Raw genomic sequence first — 23,416 nt, 5'->3', positions numbered from 1 at the left:
CATAGCTCTTCAGTAACAAAACCTATAAAAGAAATCCCCGCATATGTATCTAGGCTGTACTGGATTATTTTATACTTCTACCTGAGTTTGTAGAGATACGGATTTTTGGTAGGTTTATTCACTCAGCAAATATTTAACAACCGTTGTGTGCCAAGGTTAAAGTATTTTTTTCTTCTAGTTTGTTAGTGTGCGCTTGAGTTTGAGATGTAAACATTAACATGGTATGCCTGAAGGAGTAATGACGGAACCAGATACTGGGGTGAATTTTTGAAGCACAGCTTTTGTTCATTTGAAAATAAAGGGCCGGGCGCGGTGGCTCAAGCCTGTAATCCCAGCACTTTGGGAGGCCGAGACGGGCGGATCACGAGGTCAGGAGATCGAGACCATCCTGGCTAACACAGTGAAACCCCGTCTCTACTAAAAAAAAAAAAAAACAAAAAACTAGCCGGGCGAGGTGGCGGGCACCTGTAGTCCCAGCTACTCGTGAGGCTGAGGCAGGAGAAGGGCGCAAACCCAGGAGGCGGAGCTTGCAGTGAGCTGAGATCCGGCCACTGCACTCCAACCTGGGCGACAGAGCGAGACTCTGTCTCAAAAAAAAAAAAAAAAGAAAAGAAAATAAAGACAAGCTGGCTCTGTAAATATTATAAGCAGTAAGAACAGCAACAGTATCTCTTAGAGGATTATGAGAAGAACTGAAGGTTCCTTATGAAGGATATGAATGGGTCATTAGATTAAGATAGCTACAAAGGCTTTTGCAGGTTAAACTGGCAGCTTCTAAATTATCTGATCTAAATCAAGGAATTCCAACATTTTGGGTTTCTTCCAGCCTTTAAGTTGTTTGGTTCCGGCCTAGAATATTTTATTGCTAGTTTATTGCTATATAGCACTAATGACCACACTCAAGTGCAAGGATTTTAGAGTCCTCAGAATTTTGCATGTGTGATCACAAAGTTTGGAATGGAGTATTTTAATTTAATCTCACTTGCAGAGGAGTATTTGTATAAAATTTGGGGAAAAATATTTTGCTTCTATAATTGATATGCATTATAATGCTATATTTAACGTGTCATATTAGGCTAGGCATAGTGGCTCACACCTGTAATCCCAGCACTTTGGGAAGCCAAGGCAGACGGATCACCTGCGGTCAGGAGTTCAAGACCAGCCTGGCCAGCGTGGCAATACCCCATCTTTACTAAAAATACAAAAATTAGCCAGGCCTGGTGGCATGCGCCTGTAATACCTGCTACTCAAGAGGCTGAGGCAGGAGAATTGCTTAAACCCCGGAGGTGGAGGTTGCAGTGAGCCAAGATCACGCCACTGTACTCCAGCCTGGGCAACAGTGTGAGGCTCTGTCTCAAAAAAAAAAAAAAAAAAAAAAAAAAAAAAAAAATTTATATTATACTCTAGATTCTAATAAATAGCCTATTTGCAAGAACTTTGCTTCTATAAGTACTGCATTGATCCATAATTTTTTTTTTTTTTTTTTTTTTTTTTTGAGACAGATCTTGCCGTGTTGCCTTGTTACCCAGGCTGGTCTCGAACTCCTGGGCTTAAACAATCCTCCCGTCTCAGCCTTCCTAAGTGCTGGGATTTTTCTGTCTGCTTATGCCAGATGCAATCTACTGTTCTTTTGGATCAGTTACATTAATGACAAATGCCCATAGTTAAATGATAAAAAAAATTTCTTTTCCTTTTGAATGACTTTTTGTAAGTATAGGATTTGTGATTTATGTTTGAGTAAACAGTGCACATATTTATTTATTTATTTAGGGGCAGGCACCTTGAATCTCTTTTCTTAGTACTGTGGAGAAGAGATCTGCCTGGGAAAGCAAGGTTGTGGATTTCCAGTCTCCAGCACTTGGTACATAATTGGTACTCAGTAGTAATCAATAAATGAAAAACATGGAGGAATTTGGGTAAATGTAAAAATTTAGGTATGTCTGTTGACTCCTTAATGTGTTTGGCCCTTCCCTGCATTTGGAAGTAGGAAATTTTAAGGAACACTTTCTGGGACTCTGTTTCCTGATGTCTTCTGCCAGTAGGCCCCTGGTTTGGATTAACTTTGCTCAACTGCTGCTATGTCGTGACCCTGGTGAAGTCAGGTATTCCTAAGGTTGAAGCCACAGCCCCTGTGCTGCTCTCCTCCTGCCAGTCTATAATAATATCCTTCTTCTTTGGGAAATACAAGGCACATAAGAAAGGCTATATTCCATTTCCTTAGGGCCTTCAAATATGAACTGGAAGAGAGCAAAGAGACAGGCATATAGAGTTAACTATAGTAGAACAATAACAATAGCTAACACTTACATATCCAGCCTACTCAGTGTGCCAGGCACTGTTGTCATTTTATGTGTATTAACCCCCTTGTCCACACAGAAGCAAGGTAGGTACTCCTATTTTCCTCATTCTACAGGTGAGGAAATTGAGGCACAAAGAGACTACATAACTTCATATGCCTAGCAAGAGTTGGAGTGAGAACTTAAAACCCCAGAAAGCTGGTTTCAGAATCCTTTAAATACTAGGTCAAATTGCAGAAAGAAGAAAGCAGTGATTTGAGATGTAAATTACAACTGCAGAAACTGAAGAAGACAAGATAAGCTAGAACCCCCAGTAACAGCTGTTATGAGGAGGGGTCAGATCAAGTTTCATAAAGGAACTGGGCATTGTAGGAGGAGTAGTTTATTTAAAAGCGTAGGCTGGGCGTGGTGGCTCACGCCTGTAATCCCAGCACTTTGGGAGGCCGAGGTGGGTGGATCACCTGAGGTCAGGAGTTCAAGACCAGCCTGACCAACAAGGAGAAACCCTGTCTCTACTAAAAATACAAAACTAGCCAGGCCTGGTGGTGCATGCCTGTAATCCCAGCTACTGGGGAGGCTGAGGCGGGAGAATTGCTTGAACCTGGGAGTCGGAGGTTGCAGTGAGCCGAGATTGAACCACTGCACCCCATCCTGGGCAACAAGAGTGAGACTCTGTCTAAAAAATAAATAAATAAATAAATAAATAAATAAATAAAAGTGTAAATAGCAGCCTAGCGCAGTGGCTCACACCTGTACACCTGTAATCCCAGCACTTTGGGAGTCCAAGGCAGACAGATCACCTGAGGTCAGGAGTTCAAGACCAGCCTGGCCAACATGTTGAAACCCCATCTCTACTAAAAATATAAAAATTAACCAGGCGTGGTGGTGGGCATCTGTAATGCCAGCTACTTGGGAGGCTGAGGCAGGAAAATTGGTTGTACCTGGGAGGTGGAGGTTGCAGTGATCCGAGATCATGCTACTGCACTGCAGCCTGGGTGATAGAGCAAGACTCCGTCTCAAAAACAAACAAACAACAACGAAAGCTTAAACGGCTGTATTGAGATACAATTTACATACCATAAAATTCACCTAAAGTTGACACTTCAGTGGCCTTTTTTTTAGTTTGTTTATGGGGTTGTGCAGCCATCACCATTATCTAATTTTAGAACATGTTCGTCTCCATTGAAAGGGAGAGCACACCCAGTAGCAGTCAATTCCTACTTTCTCACTCCCCTATTCCTAGGCAACCCCTCATCTACTTTCTGTCTCCGTAGATTTGCGCCTATTCTGGACATTTCATATAAATGGAATTAAATGGAATCACATAACATGTGACCTTTTGTGACTGACTTATTTCACTGAGCATGTTTTTAAGGTTCCTCCATGTTGTAGCCTGTTCCAGTATTTCATTCCTTTCTATTTTCAAATAATACTCCATTTTATGGATCCTACTCTCTGTTTTATTTACCCATTCATCATTTGATGGATGTTCAAGCTGTTTCAATTTTTTGGTTTTTTTGAATAATGCTGCTGTGAACATTTGTGTAGAAATTGTTCTGTGGTCATAAGTTTTATTTCTCTTGGGTTGCTGGGTCTGTGGTAACTGTACGATTAACCTTTTCAAGGACTGCTAAACTATTTTTCAAAGTGCCTCCATCTTTTTTTTTTTTTTTTTTTTGAAACGGAGTCTCACTCTGTCACCCAGGCTGGAGTACAGTGACACAATCTTGGCTCACTGCAACCTCCACCTCCTGGGTTCAAGCGATTCTCCTGCCTTAGCCTCCCGAGTAGCTGGGAGTACAGGCACGTGCCACCACACCTGGCTAATTTTGTATTTTTAGTAGAGATGGGGTTCTACCATGTTGGCCAGGCTGTTCTTAAACTCCTGACCTCAGGTTATCCACCTGTCTCGACCTCCCAAAATGCTGGGATTACAGGTGTGAGTCACCGCGCCCGGCCGCCTCTATCATTTTATATTACCTTCAGCAGTGTATGGGGGTTGCAATTTTTCCACATGCTCATCAACATTTGTTACTGTCTTTTTTTTTATTACAGCTATATGAAGTGGTAGGTGAACGGCATTTTAGCAGGCAAAGAGTGAAAATTCAGGGCTGACGTTTCTGTTATAAAAATACTGGTCAGGCCAGGCTCGGTGGCTCACGCCTGTAATCCCAGCACTTTGGGTGGCTGAGGCGGGTGGATCACCTGAGGTCAGGAGCTGGAGACTAGCCTGGCCAACATGGTGAAACCCCATCTCTACTAAAACTACAAAAATTAGCCGGGCGTGATGGCATGCACCTATAGTTGCAGCTACTCGGGAGGCTGAGACAAGAGAATTGCTTGAAACTGGGAGGCGGAGGTTGCAGTGAGCCAAGATCACACCACTACACTCCAGCCAAAAAAAAAAGTACAGGTCACGCCCAAGGAATGGTGAATAATCCATTGGATAAGTGGAGAAACATAGAGAAGGGATGACCCTGACAAGGTGGCTTGAGGCCAGATCATGGAGGGCCTTGCATATAAAGATGGTAAAATGTTTGGACTTTATTCTTTTGGCACTTTAACCTGGGAAGTGGCTTGATCTGAACTGTGTGGATGAATGATAACCCTGGCAAGCGAATAGAGGAGAGGATGAATGGAAGAACAGAAAGTTAGAGGTAGAGCAGCCCTTCAGGAACCTGTTGCAGTAATTGAGGAGAGCTGATGCTGGTGGTAACAGCAGAAGTGGAAGGAAGAAACGGAGTCAAGAGAGAGGGCAGGAATGGCAACTAAATGGAATGAGAAAAGTGGATATGGTTGAAGTTTATAGTAGTTCCTGGGGCAGGTGACTAGTACCATTGACCATAAATGGAAATGGAGGAAGTAAGATGAGTAATAAATTTGATTTTAGATGCATGGTGCCTGGGATGTTTAAGGGATGAGTGGATGACCAAGATAGCTATCTTCAACCTTCTTTGGTCACATGTACCTCCTGAAAGAATCCTGGAAAACTATGTACCTCCTGCATACATACATACATACATACATATATATATATATGTTTTAGACTGAGTTTGGTTCTTGTTGCCCAGGCTGGAGTGCAATGACACAATCTCTACAACCTCCACCTCCCGAGTTCAAGTGATTCTCCTGCCTCAGCCTCCCGAGTAGCTGGGACTACAGGCACTTGCCACCATGCCCGGGTAATTTTTGTATTTTTAGTAGAGACAGGGTTTCACCGTGTTGGCCAGGCTGGTCTCAAACTCCTAACCTCAGGTGATCCGCCCGCCCCAGCCTCCCAAAATGCTGGGATTATGTGAGCCACCACACCCAGCCATAAGCAAACATTTTGATTGAGAATGGATCTCTTAATGAGATAGGCCTTTAGTTTGTTTAAGAGATGAGATCTCGTTATATTGTTCGGGTTAGTCTAGAATTCCTGGCCTCAAGTGATCCTCCCACCTTAATCTTCTAAATAGTGGGGACTACAGGTGAGTACCACCACACCCAGCTAGGACTTTTTGTTGTTCAGTTAGTTCACATGTCTGGACGAATTGGGTCTGTTCATATTTCTTATTTTTATGGATGTAAGCACTAAGAAACATTGCTCACATAAACATGTAGATGAGAATGGAAGGCATTTTTTGTAGCTGTAACAATTATTTGAATTCCTTCTGACATATATGCCAAGATTACATAATGATCCATCATCAAAAATTATTTTTAATTATCTGTCAACCTAATTCAATTAGGTCCTTCAGATTCGTGGTAAGCAAAGAATTGGAAACTCTCTGACTGGGAAAATAAGCAAGATCAATGGTTATTCACTTTATTTTTTTCTAGGAAAAATACCCTAAAAAAAGCTTTACCAATACTTACCTAATGACTATTAAGTAGTCTTATTATTCTTTCAACAAGAATCCTGTTCCCTGTATCCAATATGTATGGAAGAGTTAGAGAAATCAGAATACTGTTAGTTTCAGTATACCTTTCCAATATGATATTTTTGACAAAATATTTTATTGTGTGATGTGCTTCTCTAATAACTTTTTTGTTGTTGGTTTTTGAGAAAGGGTCCCAGTCTGTCACCCAGGATGGAGTGAGTACGGTGGTGCAATCTTGGCTCACTGCAACCTCCACCTCCCAGGCTCAATTTCTCCTCCTGCCTCAACCACCTGAGTAGCCGGGACTACAGGCGTGCACCACCATACCTGGCTAATTTTTATGGTTTTTGTTTGTTTGTTTGTTTGTATTGTTTTTTCGTAGAGACAGAGTTTCACCATCTTGCCCAGACTGGTCTCAAACTCCTGAGCTCAAGGGATCTGCCTGCCCCGGCCTCCCAAAGTACTGGGATTACAGGCATGGACCACCATTTCCAACCATATTATGTGATATACTTTTAAATACAGTTTTGTCAAAACTTTGTGGCTATAGATTAGCTCTTTCCAAAAATGGGAAATGACTACCATATAACCTAATTGGTAAAGCCAGTCTTTACTGCTAAATTAGACTTCTTTTCTTTGTGGGTTTTGTTTTGTTTTGTTTTGTTTTTGTTTTTGTTTTTGTTTTGGAGATGAGGTCTTACTCTCACTATGTTGCCCAGGCTGGTCTTGAACTCCGGGGCTTAAGTGATCTTCCTGCCCTAGCCTCCTGAGTAGCTGGGACTACAGGCACATACCACCATGCCTGGCTGACTTCATTTTTCTTTTCTTTTGAGTAGGGGGAGGGGAGGATGGAGTTTTGCTCTTATCACCAAGGCTGGAGTGCAGTGGCTCACTGCAACCTCCACCTCCTGGGTTCAAGTGATTCTCCTGTCTCAGCCTCCCGAGTAGCTGGGATTACAGGCTCCTGCCACCACACCCAGCTAATTTTTTGTATTTCTGGTAGAGACGGAGTTTTGCCATGTTGGGCAGGCTGGTCTTGAACTCCTGACCTCAGGTGATCTGCCCGCCTCTGCCTGCCAAAGTGCTGGGATTAGGCGTGAGCCACTGCACCTGGCCTCATTTTTCAATTCACATTAACTATTTAGTATACATCACATGACAACTATTGTCAATTCCAAAAGCAGCAAGCTGAGCTCTAGTTGACTTTGTTTCCTCACACAACACTTTGAAAAGACATGAGTTTGACACCTCAAACATGATAATATTTACCATTTTAATGGTAATATCCAGCAGAACCTTAGACAAGAAACAATAGAATCTAACTTTTAAGAAAACTTTATTAAAATGTAATTCACACACTATAAAATTCATCCGTTTAAAGAGTACAATTTAGTAGGTTGGTTTTTTTCTGTATTTTCACAGAATTGTACAACCATCCCCAATATCTAAGTTGAGAGGATGGGGAGCAGCTGCTATTTTCACAGAATTGTACAACCATCCCTAATATCTAAGTTTAGGGCATTTTTATCACGCCAGCAAGAAACCTGGTATCCATTAGCAGCTGCTCCCCATCCTTTCCCTCTTGTTTGTGCCTGGCTTCTTTCACTGAGCATAGTTTTCAAGGGTCATCCATGTTGGTGCATTGGTCAGTACTTCATTCATTTTTATAGCTGAATAATATTCCAGTGTATGAGTGTTTTGCATTTTATTTATCCATTCATCAGTTGATGGGAACTGTCTGTAACTAGATATTTGGTAATTCCAAACATCTTATTTTCCAACAGGCAGAGTAAGATTTGTTACATGTAATAAACTCCAAGGGTCTATTAACTTTTTCATTATAACAAATTGTGTAGGCCGGGCGCGGTGGCTCAAGCCTGTAATCCCAGCACTTTGGGAGGCCGAGATGGGCGGATCACGAGGTCAGGAGATCGAGACCATCCTGGCGAACACAGTGAAACCCCGTCTCTACTAAGAAATACAAAGAATAGCCGGGCGAGATGGCGGGCGCCTGTAGTCCCAGCTACTCGGGAGGCTGAGGCCGGAGAATGGCGTGAACCCGGGAGGCGGAGCTTGCAGTGAGCTGAGATCTGGCCACTGCACTCCAGCCTGGGCTACAGAGCGAGACTCCGTCTCAAAAAAAAAAAAAAAAAAAAAAAAAAAAACAAATTGTGTAAATATTGCTTTTAGTTAGTTACCCACAGTCCTTTTGCAGAAGAGATAGTTGTCTTGGTTTTAATTGGATTTGTGATCTACAACTTTATGTTCTAATCTCATGTCATTTTTATTATTTTTAGTAAAAGTAATTTGTTTGACTAAATTAACTGGTAAACAGTTCTGAGCTTTTTCAATTGTGTCTACAAATTTTAAGAAATTCAGATCATATGCCAGATGTTTTTAGTAACAGCTTTGTTGTGGTATAACCCACATACCATACAATTCCCATATTTAAAAAGTACAATTCAAAGTTTTTAGTATATTCAGAATTGTACAACCATTGCCAGAGTTTTAGAACATTTCATCACCCTCCAAAAACACCCAAACCCATTACAGTTCAATCTCCTTTTCCCCTCACATCTCCACCCTGCCAGCCCTAGGCAACCACTAATCTACTTTCTATGTATAGATTTGCCTACTCTGGGTATCTTGTGTAAACAGAATCAGAATCATCCAATATGTGATCTTTTGTGACTGTCTACTTAATATAATGTTTTCATGGTTTATTGGTGAATAATATTCCATTGTATATGTATATGACATTTTATTTATTCATCAGTTGATATTGGGTTATTTCCATTTTTATTTTTTACTATTATGAATAATGCTAGTATAATCATACATGTATAAATTTTTGTGTGGACATATGTTTTCATTTCTCTTAGGTATATACACCAGGAGTGAAATTATTGGGTCATATAGTAACTCGATGTTTAACCTTTTCCTTTTTTTTTTTTTTGAGACGGAGCCTCACTCTAACCCAGGCTGGAGTACAGTGGTGCAATCTTGGCTTACCACAACCTCCGCCTCCCCAGTTCAAGTGATTCTTCTGCCTCAGCCTCCTGAGTAGCTGGTACTACAGGTGTGCACCACCACACCCGGCTAATTTTTGTGTTTTTAGTAGAGATGGGGGTTTCCCCATATTGGCCAGGCTGGTCTCAAACTCCTGACCTCGTAATCCGCCCGCCTCGGCCTCCCAAAGTGCTGGAATTACAGGCATAAGCCACCGTGCCTGGCCTATGTTTAACCTTTTAAAGAACTGTCACACTGTTTTCCAAAGTGGCTGTGCCATTTTACATTTTCACTAGTGATGTATGAGGGTTCCACTTTTTTCATATCCTCCCCAATGCTTGTTTTTGTCTCTCTTTTTGACCCAAAGATTTTTTTAAATTAATAAAACACTTTTCTGAAAATAAAGTGTATTTTTTTAATGTGGGAAAAAGCAATAAGGCCATTGTTGTGCCTAGTCACAATAGCATTCCTATCGGTGGGGAGACTCATGCACCATTTCCAAATCGAGTCAAATAAATTTTAAGATTTTCTTTATCATTTGTATTCCTAGACAGTTCTTAAATCTACTACCTTTTTTGCCACAGTCTGCTATACATTCTTCCTTTTCAAGCACTAAAAGGACTCTAGGTGTTTTTTGCAAAGAAATGCTGTCTTAAGAGAAGTGGTATCAAAGTATTTTTTAATGGTAGTCTCAAAGACTTTCAGGGTAATGCATTCTGTGATTATAGAGATGAAAGAAACAACATCATGAAGTGAAGGCCATCTTCATTCCCACCGCCTTATTCTCAGTATATCTGAATTCAGAACATCCTAATAAGGGCCAAAATACTTTGTTCCTAGTTACTCTTCACCCTTAACAGAAATAAGTAAAACACCTAAAGATATGAGGCCCTCCTACCAAGGATTTCTAGTGCTTTAATTAAAGAAAATTTCACCTACACCCATACTATATTTCAATTTGCTTTGTTTGGTGTCCTGGAGGTTTTTACATCCTGAAACAGTGCACAGTGGTAAAATTCAGAATGGATGAAAAGTAGGATTGGTTTGTTTGTTTTCAGAAAGTGAGACAATTGTAAAAGGGAAAAATGGGAAAGGTGAAACAAGCAGGATGTCTTTTTTCTTTCTTTCTTTCTTTTTAGACAGAGTCTCGCTCTGTTGCCCAGGCTGGAATGCAGTGGCGTGATGTCGGCTCACTGCAACCTCCGCCTCTCGGGTTCAAGGGATTCTCCTGCCTCAGCCTCCTGAGTAGCTGGGATTACAGGCATGTGCCACCATGCCTGGCCAGTTTTTGTATTTTTAGTAGAGACAGGGTTTCACCATGTTGGTTAGGCTGGTTTCGAACTCCTGATCTTGTCATCTGCCCGCCTTGGCCTCCCAAAGTGCTGGGATTACAGACGTGAGCTACCGAGCCCAGCCAGGATGTCTTTTTTTTTAAAATAGAGACAGGAGTCTCACTTTATTGCCCAACTGGTCTTTAACTGCTGCGCACAAGTGATCCTCTTGCCTTTGCCTTCCAAAATGTTGAGATTGTTGATGTGAGCCACCGCCCCTGGCCAGAATGTCTTGTCTTTGGGAGCATTCTCAGATCAGTCTTAGGGAAAAGGACAGCCAGCCCTTCGTATCCACAGTTTCTGCATCTGCAGATTCACCCAACTGTATATCAAACACATTTGAAAGAAAAATAGTTTCTGAAAGTTTCAAAATGCAAGATTCAAATTTGCTGAGCACCAAGTGCTATGCTGTGTCCACATGAATGAAGGGATGTGTAGGCATACTCTGCTGTATCCTGCCGCCATGACAGAAGAAAAGTGTTACATAATTACTGACGGTACAGTGTAGCAACTATTGAGATGGCATTTATTTAATACATTGTATTGAGTATTATAAGTAATCTAGAGATGGTTTAAAATATACAGGAGGATGTGCATAGGTTATATACATATACTACACCATTTTATATCAGGGACTTGAGCATCCTTGGATTTATGTATCCGAGGAGGCCCTAGAACCAATCCCCCGTGGGAAACCAAGGGATGCGAAAATTGAGGGTCTGAATTTGTTTAAGACTATCTTTGCTCATGTATACACAGAAAGTCTTTGTGAACCCCTAGGAATGTATGGTCTAAAAAGATATTGAAATGTGGTTTAGAACTCTGAAAAGAGGTCTAAGGTGAGGGCAAAAGCTGGGACACATGGGACTGAAATTTGGGTGCTGTTTAAGGCAGTGAGAGTGCTGAAGGAGATGATGGAAGAGAAGAGAAGAGAGCCAGATGTCTGTGGGGTGATTCTCACTTAAGGAGTGAGCAAAGGAAGAAGAGGTGGAAGTGGAGAAACCAGAGATGCAAGGGAGAAAATCCCATGGGAATATAAAGTTGTAAGACATAATAGAGAATTTTCATTAAGGGTAGCCAACAATGTAGAATACAGGCCAGGCGCGGTGGCTCACAACTGTAATCCCAGCACTTTAGGAGGCTGAGGCGGGAGGATCACCTGAGGTCAAGAGTTCAAGACCAGCCTGACCAACATGGTGAAACCCCATTTCTACTAAAAATATGAAATATTAGATGGGCGTGGTGGTGAGTGCCTGTCGTCCCAGCCGCTCAGGAGGCTGAGGCAGGAGAATTGCTTGAACCTGGGAGGCAGAGGTTGCAGTGAGCCGATATCATGCCACTGCACCCCAGCCTGGGGGACAGAGTGAGACTGTCTCAAAAAAAAAAAAAAAAAGGTAGAATACAGAGAGGCCAGAGAGAGTGAAGTCTGAAAGAAGACCCATCTTTGCATATACCAAATGCAGCAAGATCACTGCTGCCTATTGTGTGGGCCCATTTAGTTGGATTTAGATGCAAAAACAGAAAGCCAGTGGTTTTATTCCTCATCTTTTCTTCCTCTGATCCTGTATATAGGCAGCCCCCGCGACACAGGTTACTGCAGTTTATGATCTTTTCTTCTGTCTACCCAGGCATGGAGATGTCTTTGTGCTCTATCCTTACCATGTTCCACAGTGTTCTCTCTCCTCCTGTGGGTTGGATATAGTTGAAATGTGGAGCAGTGGAGGTACCTGGAGGGCAGGACCCTATAACAATTCTGTCACCTTTCTTTAGTTTTAAAAGCCTTGGAAAAAAAATTGGTAGAATGGTAGAGGCAAAATTGAGAATAGAAAATAATGATAATTGAAATTGAATGTGTAGTTAGTTGGTTGGGAACATAAGTATCTTCTGAGAAACTTGCCATTGGAGGAAAAGAGACAAGTTGATTAGAAGATAGATCAACAGAGGCTTTTGTTGGAAAGGGTGGTCCTAGAACATATTCAGAGACAGAAGAAAAATTCACAGAACAGACTGAAAATACAAAAGAGGAGATAATGGAGAGAACAAGCTCACTGAGGAAGTGGGAGGGAGGAAATGGGACAAGAATAGTAGATCAGAGGAAGAGGAGGAGCCCATCTGTCTCAGAGTTAGCCACATTTTATTTGGGGTCAAGAACAAAAATAAAGTGACCATGATCAGTAGGGCTTTAGCAACTTCTGCTATCCTGCAGTTAGCTCTTTATATATCCCAGGGGTGTCCAATCTTTTGGCTTCGCTGGGCCATATTGGAAGAAGAAGGATTGTCTTGGACCACACATAAAATACACTAACTGGCTGGGTGCGGTGGCTCACACCTGTAATTCCAGCACTTTGAGAGGCGGAGGTGGGCAGATCACCTGAGGTCAGGAGTTCAAGATGAGTCTGGCCAACATGGTGAAACCCCGTCTCTACTAAAAATAACAAAAATTAGCTGGACGTGGTGGCGGGCACCTGTAATCCCAGCTACTCAGGAGGCTGAGGCAGGAGAAGTGCTTGAATCCAGGAGATGGAGGTCGTAGTGAGCTGGGATTGCACCCTTGCAGTCCAGCCTGGGTGACAAGTGCAAGACTCCCTCTCAAAAAAATAATAATAATACACTAACAGTAACAATAGCTGATGAGCTTTATTAAAAAATTGCAAAAAATCTCACTGTTTTAAGGGAGCTTATGAATTTGTGTTGGGCCACATTCAAAACTACCCTGGGCTGCATGTGGCCTGCGGGCTGCGGGTTGAATGAGCTTGAGTACCTGGTCAAAATTTGGGAATATTGATGGCCTAAAAATACGCATATTTCCAGCCGGGCGCGTTGGCTCACGCCTGTAATCCCAGCACTTTGGGAGGGCAAGGCGGGTGGATCACGAGGTCAGGAGATCAAGACCATCCTGGCTAACACAGTGAAACCCCGTCTCTACTAAAAATAAAAAATTAGCCAGGTGTGGTGGCGGGCGCCTGTAGTCCCAGCTACTTGGGAGGCTGAGGCGGGAGAATGGCTTCAACCCGGGAGGTGGAGCTTGCAGTGAGCCGAGATCGCCCCACTGCACTCCAGCCTGGGCCAAAGAGCGAGACTCCGTTTCAAAAAAAAAAATGTATATTTCCTGTATGAGTTCCTTAATATTTTAAATAATATTCTAACCATCTCTGCTTATAGTCAGCCTCATCTTGGAGTCAAGAGACTGGGCTCCTGCTTACTTTGTCTTTTCTATGTGTTTTCTCTTCTACAATCCTAATTTTTTGTCATCTAGTCCCATAAACATTCCCTCTTTATCACCATTCTTTTCTTTAACCCTTAGCCTAACTTCCATTTCAGTGTTCTATTATGTAAGCTGCTAATGACAGTATTCAACTGAAGACTACTTGATAGGCTGGGCCCGGTGGCTCATGCCTGTAATCCCAGCACTTTGGGAGGCTGAGGCGGGTGGATTGCTTGAGGTCAGGAGTTCGAGACCAGCCTGGCCAACACGGTGAAACTCTGTCTCTACTAAAAATACAAAAATTAACCGTGCGCGATGGCAGGCATCCGTAATCCCAGCTACTTGGGAGGCTGAGGCAGGAGAATGGCTTGAACCCAGAAGGCAGAGGTTGTAGTGAGCCAAGATCGCGCCACTGTACTCTAGCCTGGGTGACAGAGTGAGACTGTCTCAAAAAAAAAAAAAAACAAACTACTTGATATTAGCTTGGGCTGCTATGACAGAATACTGTAGACTGGGTGGCTCAAACAAAAATTTATTTCTTATGGTTCTGAAAGCCAGGAAGTCCAAGATCAAGATGCTGGCAGATCCCATGTCAGATGAGGTCCCTCTTCCTGGTTTGTAAATGGCAGTATTCTCTTTGTATACTCACATATGAGGGTGGGGAGAGCCAGCGAGGTCTCTGCTTATTTTTGAGCACTTACCTCATTCATAACTCCACCTCTCATGACCTAATTATCTCCCAAAGGCTCCAACGCCTAATACTATCACATTGGGGGTTAGGATTTTAGGGGGACACATGTAGTCTATAACAATACCGAAAGTTATACTTTCTCATAATAACTAAATTTTATGTTTGGGACTTTTTTAGGTTTAGCATGAGCTTTAACAGACATAATCTGAAATACTATGTATTACCGAAAAAGCCTAAAAAGGTGGCATTTGACTGCCTAGAATGGATCAGAAAGCACTACCCATGTGAGTACAGCCATGTGATTAACTGTCTAGAAGTAACAAATAAATGTCTTTTTAGTACCACAATAGGATATATAAAATTGCATATTAAACATTCCTTTTTGCATTATGACAGCACTAACTTGCTATTTATAGAGCAGACTATTGCAACTCTCTCAATTCTGGAAATTGTAAAATCTCGTTTGGTTTGATAACAAGAAATTCTAACAAAAATATATTAAATACTCCCTCCTGCACACGTGTATTATAACTTTTGGTTTCAATGTCTTTCCTGAGGCTTCAATCAGTGTTTGAATTATACAGCTTTTTGTTTTAGTTCCTTGTCCCAAGCCTGCCTGCCTTTGAGTTTCACTAACTAAAATGAGATTCTGAATTCATAGTAGTTTTCCATGTAACCCCCTTTCCACTTTTCCATGGAGAATATTTTTGGTATTTCTATTTTATTTTTTAGAAATTAATATATATGTTTGTGTGGACAAATCAGTCAGTAGAGATCCACCAAGAAAAAGTCAGTGATTTCCCTGCTCAGGCCCACCTCTTCCAGGCAGCTAATGTCAATAGCTTCACGTGTATATCTAGACCTTTGGCTCAGTCACAGAGAGATGACTTTTCCTTTAATATCTTTTAATTTCCATTTCTAAAAACAACACACATGGCCAGGCGTGGTGGCTCACGCCTGTAATCCCAGCACTTTGGGAGGCCAAGATGGGAGGATCATGAGGTCAGGAGATCGAGACCAACCTGGTTAACACAGTGAAACCCCGTCTGTACTAAAAATACAAAAAAATTAACCGGGTGTAGTGACGGGCCCTTGTAGTCCCAGCTACTCGGCTGAGGCGAGAGAACGGCATGAACCTGGGAGGCGGAGGTTGCAGTGAGCCGAGATCACGCCACTGCACTCCAGCCTGGGTGATAGGGTGAGACTCCGTCTCAAAAAAAAAAAAAAAACACACACACATAATAATAAATATAATACATGCTCATTAAAGAAAATTTAGATGGCCAGGCACTATGGCTCACACCTGTAATCTCAGCATTTTGGGAGGCCAAGGTGGGTGGATCACTTGAGGTCAGGATTTCAAGACCAGCCTGGCCAAAATGGTGAAACCCCACCTCTATAAAAATTAGCCAGGCATGGTGGCACACACCTGTAATTCCAGCTATTCTGGAGGCTGAGGCAGAAGAACTGCTTGAACCCAGGAGGCAGAGGTTGCAGTGAGCTGAGATCGTGCCACTGCACTCCAGCCTGGGCGACAGAGCAAGACTGTCTCAAAAAACAAAAAAGAAAATTTAGAAAGCAACAAAAAGAAGAAACAAAAGACAAACATCATTCAATGAGCAAAATCACTGTTATCATATTATTAATTTCCAGTATTAATCTACTTTATATCATGAGCATTTTCCCATGTGTTTTAAAAATTTAGAAAACACTTGATAGTTATAGTATATTTTATTTCACAGTTCCCTTTACTTATTTCCCTAATGTTGCTATTAAAATCTTTGTGATTTTTCAAGTTTGAAGTTTTGCAAGGATGGCTTTTTTTTTTTTTTTTTTGAGGCTGAGTCTCGCTCTATCTCCAGGCTAGAGTACAGTGGTACAATCTTGGCTCTCTGCAACCTCTGCCTCTTAGGTTCAAGTGATTCTCCTGCCTCAGCCTCCTAACTAACTGGGATTACAGGCGCCCACCACCACACCTGGCTAATTTTTTTTGTATTTTTAATAGAGATAGGGTTTCGCCATGTTGGCCAGGCTGGTCTTGAACTCCTGACCTCAAATGATCTGCCCTCCATGGCCTCCCAAAGTGCTGGGATTACAGGCATGGAGCCACCTCGCCCGACCAAGGGTGGCTTTTTGATGCCCACATGTATCTAGTGTGAAGTAGAACCCAGAGTTCGTCCAGGTCCAACTCACGAGTCATTAGCAGCAACAGGATGAAAAGCCACATCTGATTTCCAGTGCACATGAATTCCTTGCTTGAATTATTCACGTGTGTGGTCTTCCAGCAGTATAAGAACACTATGGGAGATCTATTTATGGTTCATGTATTTCTAAAAACATAGTGTAAATTGTGTTGTTGTTTATGTTAAAAATTCTTGTTTCTCAGTACTCTTGGTTTCTTGGCAGATGACTCAGGGATAATTTACTGCCTCTCCAGGCGAGAATGTGACACCATGGCCGACACATTACAGAGAGATGGGCTCGCTGCTCTTGCTTACCATGCTGGCCTCAGTGATTCTGCCAGAGATGAAGTGCAACAGAAGTGGATTAATCAGGATGGCTGTCAGGTAACATTTTTAAAGATAAACAAATAATAGAAATAATATTTTATAGCATATAACCAAACATGCATGTGTAGAATGCAAACTTTTACCTTGAAGGTAGTAAACATCAAAATAAGACTGAAATTTAAAAACTGATTTTCCTTTGATACTTTAATGTTGCTTTTTCTTTCATAAAAAAGTATTGCTTGAGATATAATTCACATATCATAAAATTTATCCTTTCAAAGCAAATAAGTTAGTACTTTTTACTATATTTGCAAAGTTGTACAATCATCATCACTATCTAATTCCAGAATTTTCGATCACCATAAAAAGAAACCTCATACCCACTCGCTTCCCCCACCCCCTAATGCCTGGAAACCACGAATCTACTAACTACTACTAACCTGTTTCTAGAGTTTATTACTCTGTACATTGCATGTAAATAGAATCATACAATATGTGGTCTTTGTAACTTTTCTTTTTTTTTTTTTTTCCCGGAGACAGAGTTTCGCTCTGTCTCCCAGACTGCAGTGCAGTGGAGGGCTCTCGACTTACTTCTACCTCCACCTCCCAGGTTCAAATGATTCTCCTGCCTCAGCCTCCTGAGTAGATGGAATTAAAGACACGCACCACCATGCCCGGCAAATTTTTGTATTTAATATTTTTAGTGGAGACAGGATTTTGCCATGTTGGCCAGGCTGATCTCGAACTCGTGGCCTCAAGTGATCCACCTGCCTCAGCCTCCCAAATTGCTGGGATTATAGGCATGAGCCACCTTGCCTAGTCTGTTTGCTTTTATTTAGCATAAGTTTTTCAAGATTTATCCATATTTTAGCATATATAAGTACTTCATACCTTTTTATGGTCAGATAATATTCTGTTATATGGATATAACACAGTTTGTTTATCTACTCATCAGCTGGTTAGACATTTGGCTTGTTTCTTTCTTTCTTTCTTTCTTTCTTTCTTTCTTTTTTTTTTTTTTTTGAGACAAGGTCTTACTCTTTCATTCAGAGCTGGAGTGCAGTGGCATGACCTCTGCTCACTCCAGACCATACCTCAAACAATCCTTCCATTTCTCAAGTTGCTAGGACCACAGGTGCACCACTATGCCCAGCTAATTTTTTTATTTTTTGTATAAACGAGGTCTCCCTGTGTTGTCCAGCCTGGTCTTGAACTCCTGGACTCAAGTGATACTCCTGCCTCAACCTACCAAATTGCTGCAATTATAGGTGTGAGCCACCATCCCCGGTGTGTTTCTGCTTCTTGACTACTATGTATAATGGCTTTGTGAGCATTCATGTACAAGTTTTTCCATGGACATATGCTTTCAGTTCTCTTGGGTAGACACCTGGGAGTGGACTTGCTGGGTCAAATGGCAACTCTTTAACTTTTAGAGGAGCTGTCAAACTGCTTTTCCAAGTGGCTCTGCAGTTCTGCATTCTCACCAGCAATGTATGAGGTGCCAGTGTCTCCACATCTTCGCCAATATTTTTTACTGTCCAGCTTTTTTAATGTGTTCATCCTTGTGGGTGGGAAATGGCATCTCTTTGTGGGGTTTTTTTCTTTTTTGAGACAGAGTCTTGCTCTGTCACCCAGGCTGGAGTGCAGTGGCGCGATCTTGGCTCACTGCAACTTCCACCTCCCAGTTCAAGCAATTCTCCTACTTCAACCTCCCAAGTAGCCAGGACTACAGGCATGTGCCACCACACCCAGCTAATTTTTGTATTTTTAGTAGAGATGGGATTTCACCATATTGGCCAGGCTGGTGGCAAACTCCTGACCTCATGATCCGCCCACCTCAGCCTCCCAAAGTGCTGGGATTACAGGTATGAGCCACTGTGCCTGGCCCTGTTTGTGGTTTTGATTTGCATTTCCCTAGTAACTAACAATATTGGGCATCTGTTTCTGAGATGAGAAATTTTCCATCACCCAGGTGGGTGGGAAGGAAATACTGAGAATACTTTAGGCATCTCTTATTGTGATGAATGCCAGCCTTGGATAGATCCCTCTAAATGTAAGGATGAATTTGAGCAAAACAACTAATAATTACTTGAAGCCAATGAAAAGTTTTGGTGTAGGAAAAAGTATTTACTTTGAAGATTCAGAGGAAAAATATCTCTCAAAATTGTTTTCTCTGGGAAAACAAAATTTTAGAGGATATCAGTTTAGTATCCTGAGAAAGATATAAGAAGACTTGAAATACATGAACTAGCAACAACTTCCATAAGAAGATCACAGGGTGAGATGAAGGGAGAAATAAAAATCCAGTTTATGGCCAGGTGCAGTGGCCCACGTCTGTAATCCCAGCACTTTGAGAGGCCAGTGTGGACGGATCACCTGAGATCAGGAGTTTGAGACCAGCCTGGCCACTATGGTGAAACCCTTTCTCTACTAAAAATGCAAAAATTAGCCAGATGAGGTAGTGGGCATCTGTAGTCCCAGCTACTCGGGAGGCTGAGGCAGGAGAATCACTTGAACGTAGCAGCCGGAGGTTGCAGTGAGCTGAGATCATGCCACTGTACTCCAGCCTAGGAAACAGAAACGAGACTCCATCTCAAAAAAAAAAAAAAAGAAAGAAAAATTCGGTTTATCCAAATAAGAAAAACAAAACTAAGAGCAGAATTATATATTAAGACACAAATGGAATGACTCAGTGGAGACAATAGAATCAGTGATGTAGTGAATAACTTGAGAATGCAAGGGAAAAAAGAGATTAAAAGGGGATGGGGGTAGAAATTATCTTTGTTGACAAAAGGAGGTAAGGATTCAGCCTAAGAACAGTGAGTGTACCCAAGCAAGAAAGCAGGATAATTGAAACAGATAAGTGCGTTATAAATAAATACATAACAAATATATAACAAAAATAATAGAAGACTGTCTTCAGAATTGGAAGAAGGAAGACTGGGACTGAAGAATTTCATACCCGGCTCATTATGAAAGGTCATTTTCAGATATGCAAAAAGTTCAGAAATATATCACTGATTTGTCTTCACTGAAATACTGATTTCAGTCTTCCCAAATTAGTTTATATTTTAACCCAAATGCCTGTGTTTCCGCCCCCCCCCCTTTGATAAACTTTTTCTAAAGTTTGGCTCGAAGAATATTCAAGTGAAAATAAGAGTTTGGAAAAAGAAAACAAAACAACTAATAACGCAGGAACACTAGTTTGCAATACATTATAGGCAGATCAGTGGGACAGAACTGACCAGAAAACATGTAAAACAATGTATGATAAGGAAAAAGTTTTCAGGAAAGGGCCAGGCATGGTAATTCACACCTGTAATCCCAGCACTTTGGGAGGCCAAGGGGGGAAGATCACTTGAGCCTAGGAGTTCGCTACCAGCCCAAGCAATGTGGTGAAACCCTGTTTCTACAAAAAAACACAAAAATTAGCCTGGCATACTGGTGCACACCTGTAGTCCCAGCTACTCGGGAGGCTGAGGCAGGAGAATCGCTTGAACCCTGGAGGTGGAGGTTGTGGTGAGCCAAAATCGCGCCACTGCATTCCAGCCTGGGCAACAGACTGAGACTCTCTCAAAAAAAAAAAAAAAAAAAAAAGATTTTTTTCAAGTGCTTTAAATTGTTATATATAGTATAAATAATCTACAGTGGAGATATACATATAACTTTGATGAAAAATATGGTTTAAAAATAGGGGTTTATAAAAATCTAATTATTTCTGCTCTCAGACTAATTAATCCTTACAGTCAGAATATAATATTAGCCTACACCAGCTCGACAGACTTGATCTTGTTAGATTCATGAGAATCTAACAAATAGAATAAAACTTGGCCATTATTCTTCACAAAGAATGATGTGGTTTGAAGTTTTAAAAGCACAGAAATAAAAAAGGAAATCACAATTAAAGCCACTTTTCCCAATTTCAAGAAATAAGAGCTTTCAGAAAGAGTTGGCAGCATTGCATCTCACCTGGAGGCTGCAGGCAGTGCCTCACAGCCCTGTGCCCGCCCTGATAGTGGGAGATGCACCTGGACTTCATGGAACCCTGTGGGTCATGCTTCCGGACCTTTCGGCTGACATCTTGCTGTGCAGCCTCTCCACCTGCTCTCCATCACTAGAAGCTACAGTAGTCTTTCTGTTTCCAAGGAGATTTGCCTTTGATCAGAGTGCCATAAATGTAGATGGATGACTAACCGAGAGCACAGGCCACTCACCACCATTCCTGGTGTTGATAAATGTACCCCTTTATTGTCCACATACTCCAGAGCGTGCAGTTCCTTCCGCTGGTACTCACAGTTACTGAAATCATGTCATTAGCCTCAGTCTGCCTGCCAGATACTTCAGATGCCTTTGAAATACTGTTCTTGCAGTAGCAATTCATTTTTTTAAGTGCTAAAAAAAAACTTGCAGTTTTATTTGTGAAATGTAATTTTGCCTGGAGATATAACATTTTGGTCTGGGTTAAATAGCTCCTAAATTTGCAACTGAAATGGATATCCTTGAAAACTGATTTATCAAGCTCCTGAGAGTGAACTATCACCTTGCTTCCACTAAGTAATTTGTATGGGCTAAGATCCACAGTTCCTGATGTTTTTCCTTTTTTTGGTATAAGTAGCTCTCAGACTTTTACCCACATGAGTTTCCATTAAAATTGTACAAGCTTTGACTTGAAATCAGCTGATGAATCGAAGGAGTTGGTGTGTGATCAGCTGGTGCCATTGGGAAAACTGATGATAAGCAGTGGAGCAGGTAAGAACGCATTGTTCCTGAGCCATTGAGGAACTAGCAGCAATGACCTCTGAGGAGCCCTGGGAACACCCTGGAGCTCCTGAGCAACATGTTGCTTATGATCAGTGACCTGGATATCATGACTGTGTGAACAACACCCCCCACACCTCAGTAGCAAAAACAGAGAACAGTGACAGCACATCGTGGGCTGACTGCAGTTGATTCTGGCTCTCTTACACGAGAATGCCGAGTCATACAAGAAAGTGCCTGCCATGCTAAGCTTCTCTTTACCTTCTTGGGTTTTAATGGAATTGCAGGTTATCAATATAAAAACTCATATCAGTTATACTAAATAGTGGGACCAAGTTAAGATATTAGGTTGTTATGTAGTGTGCATTTTAAAGTAAACAAATGATAGAGCTTTTAGAAGCATCTGTTATTAAAAATGTTCCTTCAAGTCTGTGCTTTATGAATCTAATAAGCTTTTGCTTTTATATCAGGTTATCTGTGCGACAATTGCATTTGGAATGGGGATTGACAAACCGGATGTGCGATTTGTGATTCATGCATCTCTCCCTAAATCTATGGAGGGTTACTACCAAGAATCTGGCAGAGCTGGAAGAGATGGGGAAATATCTCACTGCCTGCTTTTCTATACCTATCATGATGTGACCAGACTGAAAAGACTTATAATAAGTAAGCTGGGCTCCACTGCAGAGACATTCTATCATCTTTGGTCTCATGATAGTAATCTACTCCTGCTATTGTGGTACTTCTGGTCCAGTTTTCCTTAAATAATCGTAGAAAAATAGAGGTGTTTATACAGATTGGCAATTTTATTTTAGTTCATTTTTATTATAAAAGTGGTAAGTACTTATTATGTAAAACTGAAATGATATAGATGTGTACAAGGCAGAAAATTTACAAACTATGCCTTATAGTTTTGCCCCAAAAATAACTCTAGTTATTGGTTTCCTTTGTATCCTTTCAGACCCAATTTCTGCATGCATTCTTGCATGTAACACATATTTCAAACATGCAGGAAGATAAAAAGGAGAAAATAATGAGCTGTCATATACCACCATCTGGGTTAAGAAAGAAAACACAATCAATCGAGCTAAACCCCTCCCCACCACCCCATAGTCTGTCTTGTCTCATTCATCCTCTCCCATTAGAGGCAGGCAATATCTTGTATTTGGTATGTACCTTTTCGAAATGCACATCTTTTAAAATGTAAATGGAATTATATAATGACCCGATTTTTTTCAGTCAACAATAGGATGTAATTATTCCAATGAATACATATAGCCTGACTACCTAGAATTCCATAGTGTGGTTATTCCATGGTTATTAAACTAGTCCCCTCTTACTACATCTTTTTTATTGTTTTTCACTGTTATCAACAATGCAGTATTGAACATCCCTATACAAATATCTTTGGGCATTTTTGCAATTATTTATACAAGATAATTTTTTTTTTTTTAAGACCGAGTCTCACTTGGTCACCCAGGCTGGAGTGGCACAATCTTGGCTCACTGCAACCTCCACCTCCCGGGTTCAAGCAATTCTCTCATCTCAGCCTCCAGAGTAGCTGGGATTACAGGCATGTGCTACCACGCCCAGCTAATTTTTGTATTTTTAGTAGAGACAGGGATTTCACCATTTGTCCCAGCTGGTCTCGAACTCCTGACCTCAGGTGATCTGCCCACCTCAGCCTCCCAAAGTGTTGGTATTACAGGCGTGAGCCACCACGCCCAGCCTCATAGGATAAATTTCTAAACT

At 41.4% G+C, this 23,416-nt stretch overlaps 1 protein-coding gene across 5 annotated transcripts in view; it reads left to right on the top strand.

The window, feature by feature from the left end:
* Nucleotides 1-23,416, top strand: part of BLM (BLM RecQ like helicase) — a 106,702-nt gene that overhangs the window by 56,749 nt on the left and 26,537 nt on the right. For all 5 annotated transcript variants that reach the window (XM_009210947.4, XM_021940871.2, XM_021940872.2 and 2 more), the window contains 3 exons: nucleotides 14,574-14,680; nucleotides 16,803-16,963; nucleotides 22,135-22,330. In XM_009210947.4, the coding sequence (XP_009209211.2) occupies nucleotides 14,574-14,680; nucleotides 16,803-16,963; nucleotides 22,135-22,330 (464 nt within the window). The remainder of the gene's footprint in view (nucleotides 1-14,573; nucleotides 14,681-16,802; nucleotides 16,964-22,134; nucleotides 22,331-23,416) is intronic.

This window comes from Papio anubis, chromosome 7 (genome assembly GCF_008728515.1).
Source record: "Papio anubis isolate 15944 chromosome 7, Panubis1.0, whole genome shotgun sequence".
NCBI classification, from domain to species: domain Eukaryota; kingdom Metazoa; phylum Chordata; class Mammalia; order Primates; family Cercopithecidae; genus Papio; species Papio anubis.
Note: the sequence above shows the minus strand (reverse complement) of the source record. Positions and strands in the feature narration are given on the sequence as shown.